This window comes from Bradysia coprophila (assembly GCF_014529535.1).
Source record: "Bradysia coprophila strain Holo2 chromosome IV unlocalized genomic scaffold, BU_Bcop_v1 contig_81, whole genome shotgun sequence".
Lineage (NCBI taxonomy): Eukaryota > Metazoa > Arthropoda > Insecta > Diptera > Sciaridae > Bradysia > Bradysia coprophila.
In genome coordinates, this window is record NW_023503375.1 from 4,319,575 (window position 1) to 4,339,089 (window position 19,515).

The window sequence follows — 19,515 nt, forward strand, 5'->3', positions numbered from 1 at the left end:
TATTTAAAAATGCTTAAAAGTTTTTTTTTTGTTTGCAGAAGTAAAAACAACCATTTAAATAGGTTTGTTCCAAGTAACTGTAAACACGAACTTTGACAACCCGAAGAACGACAATTTCATCCATAGCAACGTCGCTTACGTGATATTTCATACAAATCGACCAACGTCGCCTACGCGATTTACACAGAGGTATTATTGAGGTTATGGTTATATGGATGAAATTTGACAATTCATATGGCCTTGGAACAAACCTATTACACCCATAAATGGATATGACGGGGAAATGTTTCGAAGGGGAAATTCATTTGAACAAAGAACTTTGCAAGAGCTGTCAAAACGCTGTCAAACGAAATTCTTTTGAAGTGTTTTGACAGCTATTGCAAGTTGTTGGTTTTTTTCCAAACATTTGTCCGCATGATGCAATTTTCACGCCTTTGTCATCAAATGCACCAAAAATCCAGTTTGGACCTCCACTACGGGTTCTTTCAGAACCTTGGCTCTGAATTTGAATGGCTAAGGTGTTTAATTCTATTCAACACGACATTAAACGACTCAATTAATTCAAAATGTCAAAACTAAATAGATGTCACTCCAATTCGTTTTTTCATTCAATTTTCTATTCAGTTCTTTCGTAAAATTCGTTCGGTACACATTAGTTAAAGAAATCGCGGTGTGTGTCGTCTTTATTATCTTTAGGGAGTTTATTATCCAAGTTCATCTAAATAATGGTGTAGAGTTATGCAGTGTTCCAACGAATAAAAAAATGCGTCAAGTATGTGAATGTGGTTTCTAAAAGCGAAACTCAACATAAATTAGTGTTTTATCGGCGACAAGTCGTAAGACATCACAATACTACAATGGCACACCTAAGTTGTACGAATCGGCTGCCATCATGGAATTTGTTACAAATATTTTTATTAATTATGTGTTGTCAGTCGAGTTTTACCCAGGTAAGACTTTGTTTTATCTTATCTACGGATGTTAGTTAAGTTCTACAAAAGTTTGCTGCATTTGTTTGCTGGCTAATTTATCGAAATAAAATGAATAGAAGGAGACCATCTTTCTGTAATAAAAATTTCTACGACGTCAGTCATATAGTTTTCCGTAGTGTTTGCATTCCGTTTTGCAGTGTGTTGCGCTCTAGTTCAAGGTGATAATTCTATTTTGTTAGTCAAGCTCCCTTTCAACGACTATACATCGATTTTACGGGCAATTTATTGTGCTGAAATTAATCATATTTTTCGGTGGTCAATAATAGAAAATTGTCGAGAAGAATGCCTCGCTCGAGAAAGTATTTTTTTCTCTTAGATTGTCCGCATATTATGACCTCGTACGTCTTTTTTTCGCTTAAAATAAAGAATTGATTACCTCGTACGTTGCAGACGTTTTCTCATTTTATATTTTTTTTAAATCCAAAACGACTGGCCATTAAATTATCACGAAAATATGTCAGAAATATGTTAGAGATTTTAATGAAATAAAATCGATTTATGCAATTGATAAACACGAATTGTACCACACCAATCCTGTTGTGTGATGTCACACGATATTTTCGCCTTCTAAAACTCGGATTCATTTGATTATAAATAGTGGTCGATAAATTACTCCATCCGACAAAACATTTTCTTATCAATTCTATTTATTTACAAAACAGTCAGTGGAAAAACATGACTTGTATGACGACAATATTGATGACTAATGTTGAATGTTTTTGATTGGCCATTAAGTCAATCTTACGCGAACAAAGGATATATAGACCGCTATAGTTGGTTAGGCTATTATGTGAAAATGTGCTATTTGTTTCTCGTGTTTCATCAGGAAACGGAATGCACAAATGACGCATCACTGGAAAGCCTGTGAAAGTCTTCGTTTACTTTTTTTTCGATCAAAGTTCATGGCCATAGTGTAACAATATGGATGTATTTGTCGGAACAGATTTTTTGCGAGCTAATCCAATCGGATCACATTTTTTGAGAACGAGAAATTGATTTCGGTTGATGTTGATATTAGTTGAGATTTCTGTTGCAATATTGAAAAATGCCGTTGGTAAAACAATTCATGTCATATGGACTTCTCATGACAACCTTTTTCTCTATTCCCGGCAGAGTCAATTTTTAAGAATAAAATTTTTAAAACTCCTAAAAAAATTCCAGAAAACAAATTTTCGAAAATTGGCTCTGATTTCCGGTCGGATTAGGAATAAGTTCAGAAACTATGACGGATGGTTTGGAAATTATTGAAACTTGTGTGTCCATTTTATAAACTGCGAAAGAGACAAGTTGAAAATTTTGGAAGAGAAGGATTTTTCACTCGCGTGTGCAAAAATTGTGAATCCATAGCATCCAGGATAGCGAGATTTTTTTTTGACGAAAAACAGGATGCCCGGAGAAGGGGAAATGACAAAGAAATTGGGAAATGACCAGAAATCATTAAATTACCAAAAATCGGAAAATTGGTCCTTGCAATTTAGATTGAGAATTGATTGAAAAACTAGAAAATCGTAAAAATAACAAAATGAGTGGAAAACGAACAGGCATTAAAATGATTAGATGATAACAGGCGAGGGAACCCAAACGAGAACTTTTGTAGGAAAATACAAAAGAAGCCTAGTCATTGAACTGTAAAAGTGACCAAACGAAAATTCTTACTCGCTTCTCTCGTGATTTCACACTTAAAAAATCTTTAATTCATTTTCTTCATTTCCCCTACACTCTCGCCATTTTAAAGGAATAGAATTCAAACGTCTGGACATTTACTAATCCATTTTTTTCACCCTCTCCGCTCGTGCTATTTTTGATACATTTTCATTGATCCGTAAAGCTCTATTCACAAACTCGCTCTGCTACCATCTTTTTGAAGCTTTGAAGAAAAACATGGTTTGTCAGTATTATCGAACAATTTAGATGAAAGATGCCATATGTGCTCAGGAACCCTTAAAAGGATTTATCTACCTAGGTGAAATAATAGCAGTGAAAAAGTGCTATTATTTCGCCGTCGGTAGATTAAATAGCGTATTCACCTCTGTCCAAATGTTTATTTAGACACTTGGGGTTAGAACATTCGCCTTCGGCTCATACAATAACTCTCCAAGTGTCTAAATAAACATGTGGCCAGAGGAGAATAATCTACTATTACTTAAATATGTTGCGTCAATAAGAATGAGAATGAATCCCAACATTTTTACCGAGAAATCCCAATATAATTACCGGGAAATTTTGTCAAATTTTAGTGGATACAGGAAAGAAAACATTATTTGCACACGCGATTTTACTCTCCGCAATGCCTTTTCCGAAGTACACACTGACAAAAAAGTTTCGAAAAACTCAGCTGTTGCAGGTAACTTTGTCTCCAGGTAATCTACAATAGCTGTCACAGCTGTAGCGCCCCATACAAAAAATACAGCTGCGGCAGATAATGTAGATTACCTGGAGACAAAGTTACCTCCTACAGGTGGGGTGAGGTTTATTTTCGAAACTTCAGAGATATAAATTGACAATAAAATAAATCAACTTCAAAGACTGTGACCTTAACTTAACTAAAGCAATACTGACTACGATGGGGTTTCAAAACATTTATTTACTTAAAATAGGACAGCAAGCATTATAAATAGTCAATTATCAAACTAAAAAAATGGATACCTTTGTCAACAAGTCTATTATCGGACAGACATAATTTCCAATATGTTCAAATATATTGAGAATCGGAAATCCGAAAAAAACAACCAGAGAAGTTTTATTTAAAAAAACAAAAAGTTCACCCAACAAAACGATTGACTATACATTTTGTGGCTTCTCTACAACAAAACGTTAAAAATATGGAAAGGTTTTTCATTTAAATACAAGTTATGAACACTTATAAGTTCATCGATCTGCAAGCAGCAACCAATAAATTTAAAATTAGGACAACTTTGAAATTTCTTGATTTTTTTTGTGTTGAACGGAATTTTCCGATAAGATTAGACGAACCTTATGCGTGTGACTCAATTACAGAATTCTTGGAACGGGCGAGTAGGTAACATATTTACTCAATCTACATTGGTCAAAATCGATGTAGAAACGTTAAACACAGAAAACGTCTGTAACGCTTGTTAACAAGACATTGACATTGTAACGAAAATACTTGAAATTGAGTTCGTACATGGATGATATCGAAGTAGTGGGATGGTGAGTTCGCTGACAAGCTTTCTGGCATAAGTTAGGAACAATATTTTGTCTACAGATCATCTTCAAGAAACTGTACTTTCAAACGTAACCTCACTTTAGTTTCGTTAAATGTTTCGTTCATTCGTTCACTTGTATGAAATTAACCACAAAAGAACTGAGATGTACGTGGATGGCATTTCTTACCGTGCACGGCATTTCAAACGTACTTAAAGATCATCCTATCGTGTGTCGGAGATCCGTGACTTTCTTTGAAGTTGAACTGGAAGTATTTCTCGAAAGAGGTTTCTTCACTTCTCGCGATTTCTCCACTGTGTTCCGATTTTACGTCAGTTTTTAAAGGAGAACATTTTCCATCGACCAATTGTGACCTTGGATTGGTTTGAAGTATCTTCAATAAATTTCCACTGTTCTCCACCGGCGTCTTGTTTTTTTGATACAGTCAGGTAGTGATCCTGTTTAAACGTCCTTATACGGTTTTACCACTACCACGCGCGTGCCTGTGGCACCTTCAACCGTATAAACAGTTTTGACTGTTTGTGTGAATCAGCTGAAAAACAGCTGAAGCAAATTCATGCAGAAATTTCGCTGCCTCTGACTGTAGAACTAATCAAAATCAAAAATGCTAAACCTAACCTCATGTGAGTAACACATTTTGCGTGCAATAAATACTTATTGAAACGCCAGAAAACATATTCCCATTCTCAAACGTAAAAATCAATTCAAACTAATTTCCGAAACGTCTGCTAATTGAACCTACCCGAAAGTGATTTTTAGTTTCCGTGACCTTAATAAGCGTGTTATTGGCTCGTTTGACTTGCGTTCGCATGAATGCCATATTATATACATGTAGATCCTCTGAAACCAGGTTTATTTGTCCATCGTTATCGATTTACTTATTATTTATGTGCTATCCGCAACGACATGTACACTCGTGTACAATAAGTGGAAGCGTACAATGTTTGAAACTTACAAATTGTCATTGCATTGTAAGGTTGATATGTGTAAATCATTTTATGTGCGAACAGACATATCGATTGCGGGTGATGTTGTTGCTTTTCAGGCTTATAGGCAATGAATTATAAATGTGCAGTGTGAAATGTACTTTATCCGAAGAAATGTCCCACCGTTTTGCACATGTGAAAATCCCTCCTTCGTATCTAAGCTGTTCTTCTAGGTCGGATTTGTCTCGTTTTCCATTTAAAATAGCATACGAGATAAGAGAAACCACCGATTGAATGGAGAGGCGACATTTCTTCATGGATAATATTGTCTAGATTGTTTTTAAAAAACTAAATTTGAAACGATATTATCACCCAGAAAACAAACTCAATAGCGCAGTGTCTAGACTTCACATTGAATTATTGAATTGCCAGTTGTGGGTTCGAAACTCAACCGCAACACAAATAATCCGCTTCATCAGGTTGTTGTCCATAATAATGACATCTGATTGAATCGGTTATTAGGTTGCGTCTTGGATTTAGTACCGATAACGTCTCTTTGTGTACATGTACAATTGTTCTTTAGTAATACCATTCAGTCAGTTAGACGATGTTGTCTTTGTCTTTAAAACGATATGTTCGTTCGAAAAACGATATAACCGTCGACATGGTTTTTTGAACGATAATGTCGTTCCTGACGATATCGACGATTAAATACAAAAGTGCGATTTTTTACTTTAAAACGATGAAAATGCTACTTCACCAAATTATTCCTAATCTGAGACACGGAATGTTCCCTACGTAATGATTACAGACACAAAATACCGATTATACCGATTACTTAGAGACAATTTTTTTCCAACATAGTTACATCGATGAAAGTGAACTGAAACGGAAGTCTTTCGCAATAAATTTTTTGTTTGGGTTACGCATTCCAGCAGAGTCAATGATGGAAAATACTAATATTAGGTATGCAGGTCATAATGTCTTGCGACAAAAAATATTATCAACATCGATCAATGTGCATACCATGCAGACGACATGTAGCGAGCCATGTAGTATTCATTGGTATTGGTTGAGTTACAAGCATGAAAAAACATTTTTTTGTTATTGACAATTTCTGCTTCGTTTTAAGCATTTTATGGTTCATTTTATCAAAAAGATTTTCCTTCATACAATGTAAATGATCTTACAAGCCCACTCATAAAAACAATTCTGCGTAAAGATCTACTCAAGATAACGAAATTGTCGTTGTCCGTTGTCGTTGTTACTTCTAATCATCTGGTGAGTAATTTACACTTGACTTTTGAATGGAATTTCGAATTGCTCGTCAGACAAAAATGACGATTTCCTCTTTAAAAACTCACAACTCAATGAATAATCGAATATAGTTCTTTGTGTATGTAAGTGAGGGCTACAAGCGTCTGAAATCCATCGATCAAGACAAGAGTTTGTGTGGATATGTCACTGGAAATATTAAAGCCAACGTGTTTGGGCCTGAGTTTGGTTCTAATTTTCGATCAAAATAAACTATGGTTAATTTACATTTTATGGAATCCAGCCCGATGGCCCACTCTTTCTTTATTGTTCCAGCCAACCGCCCGTCACAGCCGGCTTTACGTTAACTGGCCTTCACACGGTTCTATCCATAAAAAGTCGAAAAATGTAAAGCGAGCGAACCGACACTTTTTCTGACACAGCTTGTCGCCCTAACAATTCAAAATGGTCGGTCACTGCTAATAAATTTTCAATTGCAAATCTGCAAATTTCCCATAAATTTTTTATATAAAATATTGAATTCTGTTTGTGTTATTGTTAGCACGTTTGTGTTTCCTCTATTTTTATAACAAACTTATCACTATACTGTACAATGAGTCTCTGCCCACTTATCATGTAATCGTTAAAGCGAATTTCTCGAATACACGTTCAGTATAAAGCAGAACGGATCGCTTGTGTTTGTAAGTTTATATCGTTAAATAGATGCGCGTAATTTTATTCATTAGAACATTTTCAAGTTTATATTGCTTTTTGTTCAATTTTGTTCTGTTGTTCATTAAAAAATCTGAAATTTTATTACTTTGATTTAAAACAGCTGTTTCACCGACATTCACCACAAATTTAAACGATTAGCTGACCTAAGTGTTCTCTCATTTAAAGTAACATGTATGCTCTAACTGATGAAAAAGTAGTGATAGTCAAGAATACCAGTCATGAATGCATAAGAGTGACGCAGTGTAATCAATCTCTTATTTTAATTAGTCAGCTGTATCAGCATGTGTATATTAGTCGCAAGATAAATATGAATGAGTAGAACAAAGCGGACTAAACAAATAAGAGATTGAAAACACAATGGCACTTTTCATGACTGTATGGCGATACATCTGTTGTCTCTGAAAAATTAACACGCCGACTAGAGTTTACAACACTATGATGACATCGATTGCATAGTCTGAATGATACTGCTATTACTAGGTACTGGTACACATAGATAGCACTCGTGTTGACCACAAATTGACGTCGTGAGTTTCTAACGATTTACTGGAGTACATAAACCACATTTCTTAGGTCATGCTTCTCGATTTTTGCTTTCAAAGAAGATTTTCTTCAAAGTTTTGGTTTTGGGCCCTTTTTTGGAAATTTTTTCCAAAATTTCCAAAAAATTGCCGAAAATTTCCAAAAGCTGCGTCCAAAAACCGAATTTTTCAATCATTTCGAACTGTTTTGGCAACTCCTGAGCTCAGCCTTGTGTTTTAGCCGGCTCGACTTAATTTGAAAGCTGGTAGTGTCAAGAATCAAACAAAATAATTGAGAGTCAGCTAAAACGCAAGGCTGAGTTCAGGAGTTGGCAAAACAGTTCGAAATGATGAAAAAAAAATTAGGAAATTTTTGGCAATTTTTTGGAAATTTTGTAAAAAAAATCCAAAAAAAAATTCCAAAAATAGGCCCTGGTTTTGAGGCCACTTTTGTTGGAAGTAACGGAGTTAGTAAACACATACTGGGCGAGCCAATCTTAATCTATTGAATGAAAGAGTTAAATGGAATGAACAAACTACTAAGCTGAAGACTAAAATAATAAGATTTGCAAGATAACTCCGTTACTTCCAACAAAAGTGGCCTCAAAACCAGGACCTAGATAGAAGAACAGCACGTGTGGCAACGTGCAAAAAAACAAAAATCAAAACCCACTGGTAGTGATCCACTTGTCAAACGGACACTACATGAACAAATTCCTTAATCTATAAACATCTAAATTTCTTGTTCGACAATCGACAAATTCAAAAATGTATTCTTCCTGCAAATATCTACAGGTTATGGGCCCAGTTGTTATGAGATCTGACTATCTGATAATAAGATCTTTTCTTTGAATAATCGAATATGCTATCGGCACCGGGTGCCAATAGTCTCTTTATTAATACTGTGGCTAATGGCACCAGGTGCCAATAGTCTCTTTATTAATACTGTGGCTAATGGCACCAGGTGCCAATAGTCTCTTTATTAATACTGTGGCTAATGGTACCAGGTGCCAATAGTCTCTTTATTAATACTGTGGCTAATGGCACCAGGTGCCAATAGTCACAGTATTATAAAGAGACTATTGGCACCCGGTACCAATAGTCTCTTCCTTTAATAACAAGAAAATCAGAAAATTGAATTTAAAATCGACGTACGGAGGAAACGATACATTTGTGCATTGGTGAAATTGTGGCAAATTGTATAAATCACATCCGTACAACGCAGGGTTCTTGTAATATTATTCGTCAATATTGGTATTGGTATTGAATGTCAACATATTTTGTTTCTTATTTTCCTCTTTCATGAGGCGTCGATTTTTTCGCGATTTTTTTTTTATTCTGCAGTCCTTCAAAACTTCGGAGAATTTGTCATACTCTCGCGATGTTCATCTTATTGAAAATGGGGTCACTGAGAGTGACAACTTCACGTTGATTTTATTGATTTTATTATTGAACAAACATTTTGTGAATCGTTATCGTTTCGTTATCGTTGATCGTGTATCACGCTATATTATTTTGTCATAAAAGGCGATGTCAATCAATTCAAAATCAATAAATTCTGTCGTATCATTCAATATTTCACAAAACTTAAAATAGATTCAAACGATATTGTTTTCAGTTAATTATTCAAAGTCTACTTATCCGCCCCGATATTGACTATACTAGGCTATCCGTACATATTGTAATATCACTTTCCTTCAACGCGCTATTATAGTTGTAGATAATGACGGACAAAGAGAAGTTGTTAAATATGAGTGTGACACTATTGACTCGTGATGTCAATAATCATTTAATGGTATTGATTAGATGTGATGTGTTAAATATTTATGGGAATAAAATTTATTTTAATTAGGAGCATAAATGATGCTTTGAATAATAGATTCGAAAGAGGTATTTGTATTAATGATTTGTATTTGGTTCTTCAATTTTTTATTTAACTAAAAGAAATGGCTGAGGTTAGTTGATAAAACCGAATGTAGTCAAACCTTCAAAACTCTTGTCACATCAATCTGTTCCCTGTGTTAATAATATTTCTGATAAAAACAGCGCGGCGTTGGTCAAAATTTGAGTATAGATTAAGGTTGGCTCACCTAGTATGTGTTTACTACGCGTATAGGTGACAGCAGCACGTATGACAACGTGTAAAAAACACAAATCAAAACCCTTTCAAAACCGGTGACGGTGACAAAGACTACATGAAGAAATGCCATCATTGATTACATTGGCTCGTAATAATAAAGATCTGCCTTAACACCCTTTGAAGCTACTGCTTACTGCATATTACTTTCATTTTCCTATGTGCAAATCAACAATCAACTTTCGCATGCTGCAGGTTGTAAACCAGAATATATTGGATGCTGTTACGGACTTCATTAGTTTAGGAACAACTTTGTGATAAAAACAAACTTCACTTCGGAAACTGTTTTCCGACAAGTGTTGTTGTGTACCTCGCCTTCGGCTCGGATATAACAACTGTACACTTGTCAAAAACATGGCTCAAAAGTTGCTTTTATCACAAGATCGTTACTTGATATAAATGTCAATTACTTTCGCAGCATCCATTGTAACCTACTACTACATGCCAGCTTGCGGTAAAGTGGACCTTACATCACTGTTTGTGGCTTTGAAAATCATGATATTACATCGCTTCTTGTTCCACGAAGAAAAAATTGAAAAAGTTACGCTTACCCTGTATAAAACTAGGACAACGATTAGCGCTACCACAACTTCACTTATTCCAATGACATGCCATCAACAATTAAATTGAAACCCTTTTTTCTATCTGTTTGAAATGTAGTCGCATTAACAAATAATTAATTGAATTCCAAATTAATTTGCTAAGTGCACAAACAACAGATGGATCTTATAATTATTCCATGAATATTGTATGATTTTGGAAATAAATTTGATGGCCAAAAGCTCTGAGCGGAAATGACGATTCGGATGTATACTTAATGAGCACTAATCACTAGAAGTATCAACTTTTAAGCTTGCATAACAAATCTATTTTTACTGGTATGTAACAGTTACAGCTCGCTACTTTCATCGAATCTAGTTCATAATTGATTACTTGAAATTGAAATACTCATCGATGCTGGCTGGATGTAGAATCTAATAGAACTATGTCGCCACAATGTATCTTGATTGACATACAGGACATATAATGAGACTTTATAAATAATTTTGTGGCGTCAATAGTTTTTTTTTCTCTCACTCTCACCTTGAAGAGCGACAGGAGCTATTTTAAGGAATTTAGTTCTTAAAAATTCCTTAAAATTATTTAATTTATGAATTTAACGAATTTGTAAGAAGAATTAAATTCATTCAAATAGGCCCTGCAAGGTTGTGATTCCTTCCTTAATATTGGGTGACGGGAACAATGTAAAATTAGCAGCAACAGAAGAAAAGTTTTAATTGTTGGGAAGTAGTATGAAGTGGTTTTAAACTCAAATTCAATGTTTTTCAATTGAAAATTTTCCATTAACAAATCACGAACAATGAATCACGATTTACCAATCTTTTAGCAACTAATATTTGCCCATATATGTGATTGTTTGCAGTAAATATTATTGTAAAAAATCACTTGTCGTGAACCAAAGGTAAAAACGTCTAACAAAATAAAGCTTACGACTCTGTGAGCTGAGACAGTCCTAGATAATGGCAATGTTATTGCTTCTGTTTTCATTGTCGTCACATACTCCATACTCTTCTTTCAAAATGCTTGAGTCCGGTGCTATGAGGCAATTCACCAATTTGTGAATTTAGAACGACGTACTTAATGTGCCTTACATGATTAGACAGCACGTAACACTGAAAACCAGATAAATGACAACAATTGGCGTTGCTTCTGCCGCATTAGGAAACAACTAACCACAAGTGGTGATACATAAGCTAAATGAAAGTAAACTTTCACTCTGCATCATCACTAGCCATGCAGTGCAGTCACATGCGAGACATGTGGTTAAGCTACCACAAAGCTGGTTGGTGTACACCTGCCAACTTATCATTGCTGTTCTCTGTGGATGATTTGTGACCTTTCGAATAACCTTGGACTTGATCTATAACTGAGTGCATTTACGAATGTCCCTTACAAATAAAACGTTTGCCTTACTGCTTTCGACGTAACATTTTCTTAGTTCCGATACATTCGACTATTTCGTTTTTGTTTTCAAAAGTATTAATAGGATTACGCAAGCAACTTTTGTGTGAAAATGACCATTCGATTGGATTTGCTCAACCGAAATTGACGAACATTCAAAAATTCGATTAGTATTCCTTAAAACTCCGAACAATGCCATGTTGGCTAAGCGTATACCGAAGGACGACATTCATGTAAACAACACATTACAGTTTTTTCAATGTGTGGCCTTTAAATATAAGTGTAAGAGCTAGCAATTACAAAACATATTGTAGACTTCCACCAAAAATCAATGAAATATTTTTAATGGTGTTTTTGCAGTTGTGAATTACTCCAATTCGCCACACGTACAGCCAAAAGCTCGTCTGCATATTAAGCGAAATAATATTTTGCTCATTTTCAGTTCATATTATTAAATTGAATTTGCATTTCTACAAAAAAAAAATAATTTTTTATTTTTCAATGGTCGTCGTGTCGTCGATGAAAGATATGGAATTTTTAACTTTGAAAATTAAGTTCAAGCACGCACGCCATATTTTTCGATGTACAGTCGATGGATGACGTATCATTTCATAATTAGAAATACCAACAGCAAACGAGATCAATTTAGCGTTATTTTAATTCGATTTCGTCTCATCGAATTTTACGAACAACTAGTGGAGTACCCGGCGTTGCTCGGGATTACTTTAATAACCAAATAATTTCACGCGTTGCAAAAATGTTTCCACGTTTAGGGAACGCATCCACGACGTTAATTCGCGCGTCAAATAACGCATGAATTACCTTGACCGTCAGAAATTACGTAGTACGTTCATTACGTTCACTGTGAATCGATTTTGTGAAATGTATGCAAGCAAAAAAAAAATGGAAAAAACGGAAATCTGTAACGCACGATAACTTGAGTAATTTTGAACCGATTTTCAGATATCTGGTTTCAATCGACGAGGAAGAAAATTCGTGAGGTCATGTTCGCAAATGGTCAATCTGTCGACCTAATGATCTGGAAGTAATTCCCAAGTAATTACGGTTTTTTAACGGCACGAAAATGATCTCAGAGTCATTCCTAAAAGAAAGTTTACCTTCTAGATGAGGCGATATTCCGATTGATTATAACCTGCAACAGGGATCCTTCTTCTCCTAACCTATGCCTTCGGTTTTATTGTTCCTTTTTACAGTCGTTTTCAACTCATTTTAGAGCGGTTGGGCGTCATTTAGAGATTGTAGTTTTGAAAATAGAATAAAATAATGTTTCAACGCCTTTCGATAAGTTCATCAGTCAAGTGATTCGACCCACCCATAAGGTGGGACCTAGTAAAATGTGTTGGAGGAACTATCGCTTATTCAGTAAAAAATCTGTAGGAACGAACCCGTTGAATGACTTTATCTTCGATCGTTTTATTGAGAGGCAGTCTACTCAGTCGTCCAAATGTCATGTAACATGTTTTACCAGTGTTTAATGTCAGTACATTCCTATTGAGCCATTTGTGAAGCATTTTGACGTCTCGTTGCATCATTTACTCTAATTCTGCCGGGGAATCTGCTGCGTAGTACAAAACGGTGTCGTCCGCATATAGCATTATTTTGCCGAGGAAGTCAAGATGCAGAATGTCGTCTATATATATAATAAACAGCAGCGGACCGATTATTATAGATCCTTGAGCGACCCCAACAAGAATCCGTATGAAGTTGCTAGTTGTGTGTCCAATCGTCATGTCAGTTTGTCGGCTTTCGAGGTAGCTCAAGATAAGCTTGGAAGCGCGTTGCGAGAAACCAATACGATGTACTTTTCTTTCGAGACGCTTCTTATTTCAAATTGTTGGATTATTCTAATTTATCATGCCAGCGCTTTTTTTATGAGCACATTTAACTCAGCGTGACGAGCTAATCGTGCTGCAATTTTCTTACAACTGAAGCCATGTCGTCCCTTTTTGTCAACCTTGAGTGTCAATCGATCTTGTTGGGAGGGCAAGACCGGAATGACAGATAGCTATAATCCTAAGCTGTATTGTCATCCGTTTCATATCGTATTTTGAAAGTCTATACTCGTTGACCGCATCCCAATGTTTTGCAGTGAGAGAATTCGTGGTTGTTCGGCCTCCGGGCTAAGAGGGTTCGATGTCTAGTATAGGTGGTTTTGACATGAACTTGACCATTTCAGAAATACTGTTAATACTGCACCTTGATTGAAATTTAAAGAATTTTTAAGTTTTGAATAGAATTTACAGTTTCGTTTCCTTTTATCTATTTCCAGCAAACATTAAACCAAGCTGAGAGTCAACCGTCCAATGGGAATTGTGTTTGGTACGGTGTGTGTAAAGTAACAGATCTTAACCATAAATTGTACTGTACGTACAATGGAACAGCGAAACCAGTAAATGATGAAGGAAAGAAGTTATTATCAACATGGTGTCCACATCTGTTGGACGAACATAATAACAATTTGTGTTGTGATAATGAACAGGTAAGATTACATGCAATGGCCTAATGTTTACTTATTTACCTAAAATCACTGCAACAATACAATGTTCGAATCAGACAAATTTTACTAATTCAGTGTGATATCTTGTCGGGTCTTAGGTCAATTAAATATCGCCAATTAAGCAATAGGTCATCACATTATTCATAAATTGCTAACTTTATAACTTTGTAATTTCTTTATTAATCACTGCTGTTTCTCGTCTCTCTCGTGTATCATTCATTTATTTATTGAAATTTTTTTGTGTGTCTGATAAATTCACCCCACAAAAAATCCCAATAAAAAGGAGAAGGACAATGCATTCTCCCTACCGTTTGTTCTCATGATTCGAAATTGTGCTGGTACATACCATATTTATTCAGTGATTCAGCGTTTCACTGATTTTATTAGGGGTAGACCATTGTGGTTCATAAAGTTTGTAGCTACAGTGGGTTTCTTAAGTTCTGAACATATTTGAGATTTCTAAGAATTTTAAAAGTCATCGATGCTATCAGTTAATTAAGTGTTTCCAGGTTACGATATTTTGGCGGAAAATTTGAAAATGTCTTTGAGAATTCAAGTTTGACGCCAAAATATCATACACTGCAATGAAAACCTAGAACAATTATGGTCGATCGGCGAATTAGTCTTAAACGCACTCACATTTTATGTCAAAATAATATGAAAGTGAGGGCGTTTAAGTACGAAAATCAAATTTTTATGTCTTCCGGGTGGACAATAGACCATACCTGTTTTACACTTTCATTGGAATAGGTATGGTCGATCGGCGAATTCGTCTTAAACGCACTCACATTTTATGTCAAAATAATATGAAAATGAGTGCGTTTAAGTACAAAAATCAACTTTTTATGTCATCCGGGCGGACAATAGACCATACCTGTTTTACACTTTCATTGATACACTGGGCTGGGAATCATTATATTGACTGGAAACATCGATGACTTTCAAACTCTGATAAATTTATAATCGTGTTTTCTTAAGGTGAACAAGTAAGTCAATTTTGTAAACTTTTGACATTTAATGTACGGGAGAAATGTCAATAATTGACTTACTTACAAACTTTACGAACCATAATGGTCTACCCCCATTATTTCCAACGATTAGTTTACAATTGACACTACGACATCAATTTCTGCGGGCTCTCGTTTCATTAATAAATCAATTTTATCATGCGAGATTTAGAGTCACTTAATTCTATTAAAACGAATATTGGAATGACTTTTTTTCTTTTATTGTTACTCTTTCAGATTGAGGTTTTAAATTCGAATGTTAAATTGGCGGCCAATTTTCTGAAACGCTGTCCGTCATGTTTATCGAATTTAGTGAAGCATTTATGTGAATTTACTTGTGCATCAAATCAATCGAATTTCTTAAGCGTTACGCAGACGGAGGCAACTCCAGGTAAGTTAAAGACAAACTGATTTTGTTTGATACGAACTATACTGTGATCTATCGTCTAACAAAGACATTTTTAAGCTGGACCCGCAGGGTAAAGCAAAGTGTATTCTCTGTTTTTGAGTTTAATTTTTGTTATATTGGAACTCACTTTACGAAAAAGAAAAGAAAATCAGGTCACATGATCTACACCAACGTAAACATTTTGTTTGTACCAACTACCAATTTGCGACCCATGTGAACAATTCAAATCGCAATTGATCTAATCAAATTATCACCTTTATCATAAAACACGATTTTTTTACTTGTGAATTTGTTGTCACGATGTGTCATGACCATGCATGTAATTAATACGAAGTGACTATTTGCACCCGGGTGCAAATACATGATCTCTACTACTTACACTTTCACAGAAATAGTTATTTGCTCAACGAGGGAGAAGTAGTTAGAAATTGCATTTCGGGCATAGCATAATGAGGGCCACAATTTCTAAATTTTTCCCAGAGGTAAACTCAACCTTTTTCACATCAAAGCCTTCCGAAGTTTCAGTGGAGGGTAGAAAATGACTATTTTCTACCCCACGTTGTGAAAACTTTAAATTTGCATTCTTGAATTAGTTGTTACGACAAAGGCAAATTGTTTTTTCATGCGTGGTTATTCTCTTCCCTCAATAGGCAGATTGCGTTTTGTTGACGATCGAATGACATTTTTTCTTATTTGAACTGCCACTTTATGTTTTACATAACAAGGGATAAAAAGATGAAATGAGTTTTCGTGTGAATTTTGTTGCTCCGAGGCGTAGCCGAGGTCAATTAATACGCGAAACGAGACTTTTCATTTATGTCTCGAATTACGTAATGAATTTGACATGCTGAGGGCATCGAAAATAGTGCTTGAAACATGAAAAATACGGCTTTCGACGTATGGAGCATGTAAAATTATGTGTTCACCTCAGAGAGTTCCAGATATTGTAGGAATTTCCTATTTTCTCCCTTAGTAAACAAATAACAATTGTTCAAAGCGTGCTGAAAATGAGTGACTTCCTTCTACAAATTGAGTTTTAACGATTTAGTGTTGCACGAGAAGCCAATTGATTTATCCTTCCCTAAATTGACCTGAGAATTAGGTGCTCCATTAGATAGCCTGACACTAGCTAAATCAATTTTTTTATTTAGAGTGATTATTTACCTCTGTTTGCGAAAGGTGATACTGTTGTAGAGTGAGACAACCCTAGAAAAAATATTCTATTTTCCTAGCTGTATTATGACTGTTTCGCAATCAGAAATTACAACTGTGAGTTCTACCGAGTGAAGATATTGGATACATGTAATCCGACTCTGTTGAGGCTATAAATCGGTTTCGTTGGTCGATTTTGACCTTATTCAATTCTATGTTAAATTTAGTTGCTACGTGCGCTACGGCTGCAAACATTTATTTTTAATTTTTAATAAATTGATTCGAAACGTCCGTAGTAAACTGAATAAATTTTCGATTGATAAGTTATCTTCTTTAATCTGTGATGTTCAGGCACTGACCTAACGATTTTCTTTGTTTCTTTTTTTAAACTTCCTTTCCGACTATTTTGAGCGAGTTTTTCGTTATCTTGAATTAAAATATCAAATTCAACTAAACTGAATTAAACAGAACATTCAAAAACAAAGCCTATGAATAAGTGATTGCCTGATTTATTTATTGAACTAAAATTCATATATTCAATGCTGTCAATGCTGTTATCTATTCAGAGAAGATTTTTTTGTTCAGTTTGCTAATTTCAGCAGAATCATCAGAATATTGTTTGTTGAAACGCCAATTGAACGAGTGGAAATTATACCTTAGACTAACAATCAGAGTGTTGATTAAGTCATCCGATTATATAAAAAAAAATGAAACGACATGAGTCACATTTCTAACTTATAAGGTTTCAAGCGAAACAAAAAACCACAGTTCGGGTGTGTTTACGCATTTTATCGATACATACCAAGCTATGACAAAGTAAACATATCTCTTTTTGACTTTGACGAGATGCCATGAAGTTTTCCCAAAGTCAGCGTAATCAAACACCTGCACATTTTATCAGCAATCGTTAACTTTACGATTGATAATGATTTTTATTTTGCCATTGTGAAATTGTATTCAATCGGTAAACGTAATATGAGGTATTAATTAGTAGTTTCAGAATTGCGATAAACTGGTTTCTGAAGAAAATTATGATGATTGTACCTTACGTTGAAATATATGAAGCTAAACTGTGAATATATTACATCTATACCTGCCGCACAAGTTGTTGAATCATTGAGCAATATTGTTGTTGCAATGATACCAACTTACCTGAACAAATTACATGGAAAAAGTAATTATTCATTTTGAAGAGATTGGCCGTTTCGTGTTCGTTATCTGGATTGTTTTGTTAAGGGAAATTGAACGAATCAAATTTGTGCGATTCTCAGAACCTTAAACTTAGTGATTTAGCTACAAGTCACAAGTGTGATGAACTTTGGGAACCCTAGTGTCCAAAATAAGTTGTAATATTGCTAGATTGAGGTGCTTTTTATCCGTTTTTATCTGCAATATTCGTAATAACTCGGTTAATGGCGGGCATTGAAAATTAGTTTCAAATAATAGTTATTTGTTCACCGAGTTTCCTATTTTCTACCAGAGGTGAACACAACGTTTTTTCATATGTGTGAGATGTGATCTACCGTTTTTCTTCAAGAACCACCAAACAATCACCAATTCATTGATAAGACGTTTCGACCACTGTCTCGATCTGCGAGAAAATTAAATATGTCTTTCGACGTTTTGCATTAATATGCAGTTCAAAAATACCATTTAAAATCAAGCCATGGCGACAGCGGTACTCGGTACAGTGCTCTTTCGAACACTATACCGATCTGCTCACGAAAATGTCTAGCGAATTATAGTGGAAATGTAATTTCAACTCAACACCAAACTTTCTTGCCCATGGCCAGTTCTATGGTAAACCTACCACAAAGCGATGCATCAATTCATCTTGAAAACATAAACAAAGTGACAGTTCAAGTCAGAAAAGTTCTATTTTCTCTACACTGCAGAGAAAGTGCTCAACCTTTCTCACTAGAAATGTCATTCGACTGTTTATTGTCAACTAAACGTGGCCTATTGAGGGGAGGTAAATAACCCTGTATATAGGTATTGAACACATAGAACACATAATTTTTCGTCCGTGCGTTCCTTAAGTAACAGTTTAAATAAAAAAAATCAGGCGCAAAATCGTCACAGGCTTTCGCCCAGTTGACTGAATGACATTTTACAAACGAGACATACAATTTTGTAATGCTGGAGAGACATTATCGAGACGCAAATCGCACCGACTCAATCAAAAGTTTTTATAGTGGACAACAATCTGATGAATAGAATCATATGTGTTGGATTTCGAACCCACAACTAGCAATTCAGTAATTCAATGTGAAGTCTCGACTTGCACACTGTGCTATTGAGTTGTTTTTATCCACGAAACAAACACATCAAATTGTTACAGAATTCTTCAAAACCAAAACAAAAAAGTGACAGTTGCAAAGAGAAATAGTCATTTACGTCACAAGGACCGTTCACTTTCGCGTGACATGTCAAGTTTTTCATATGCTTGTTATGGGAACCGAAAGTAAAATAATGACAATTTTGAGGGCGAAATTTACTAGGAAAGTTTAGGATGAACAGGAGCTGATATAATAAACATTTTCTCATCTGAACTGTCAACAGAGGGTGTTGAGTAATTTCGGGCCACGTCATTCACAATAACCCACAAAGTGACGTTTTCCTTACACGAAATGTGTCATTTTGTCAATTATTGTGAATGACGTGGCGCGAGATTCCTAGCAGCCCTAGAGAGCATCAACAAATCTTCTCACGCATT

The 19,515-nt window shown here is 35.2% G+C and overlaps 1 protein-coding gene and 2 long non-coding RNA genes across 5 annotated transcripts in view; 1 reads left to right on the forward strand and 2 right to left on the reverse strand.

Moving 5' to 3' along the window:
- Positions 1–588: 588 nt before the first annotated feature.
- LOC119072237 (NPC intracellular cholesterol transporter 1) overlaps positions 589–19,515 on the forward strand; it is a 34,372-nt gene continuing 15,445 nt past the window's right edge. For all 3 annotated transcript variants that reach the window (XM_037177412.1, XM_037177411.1, XM_037177413.1), the window contains exons 1-3: positions 589–950; positions 14,004–14,213; positions 15,476–15,629. In XM_037177412.1, the coding sequence (XP_037033307.1) occupies positions 858–950; positions 14,004–14,213; positions 15,476–15,629 (457 nt within the window). In that variant the 5' untranslated portion in view covers positions 589–857. The remainder of the gene's footprint in view (positions 951–14,003; positions 14,214–15,475; positions 15,630–19,515) is intronic.
- On the reverse strand, positions 2,081–5,691 carry LOC119072290. Its single transcript, XR_005086829.1, has 3 exons — positions 5,486–5,691; positions 3,532–3,535; positions 2,081–2,090 (listed from the first exon to the last, which is right to left on the reverse strand). It is a non-coding gene; the product is annotated as an uncharacterized LOC119072290 (long non-coding RNA).
- LOC119072293 lies at positions 10,305–17,865 on the reverse strand. The gene is made up of 3 exons (XR_005086832.1): positions 17,602–17,865; positions 16,136–16,140; positions 10,305–10,392 (listed from the first exon to the last, which is right to left on the reverse strand). It is a non-coding gene; the product is annotated as an uncharacterized LOC119072293 (long non-coding RNA).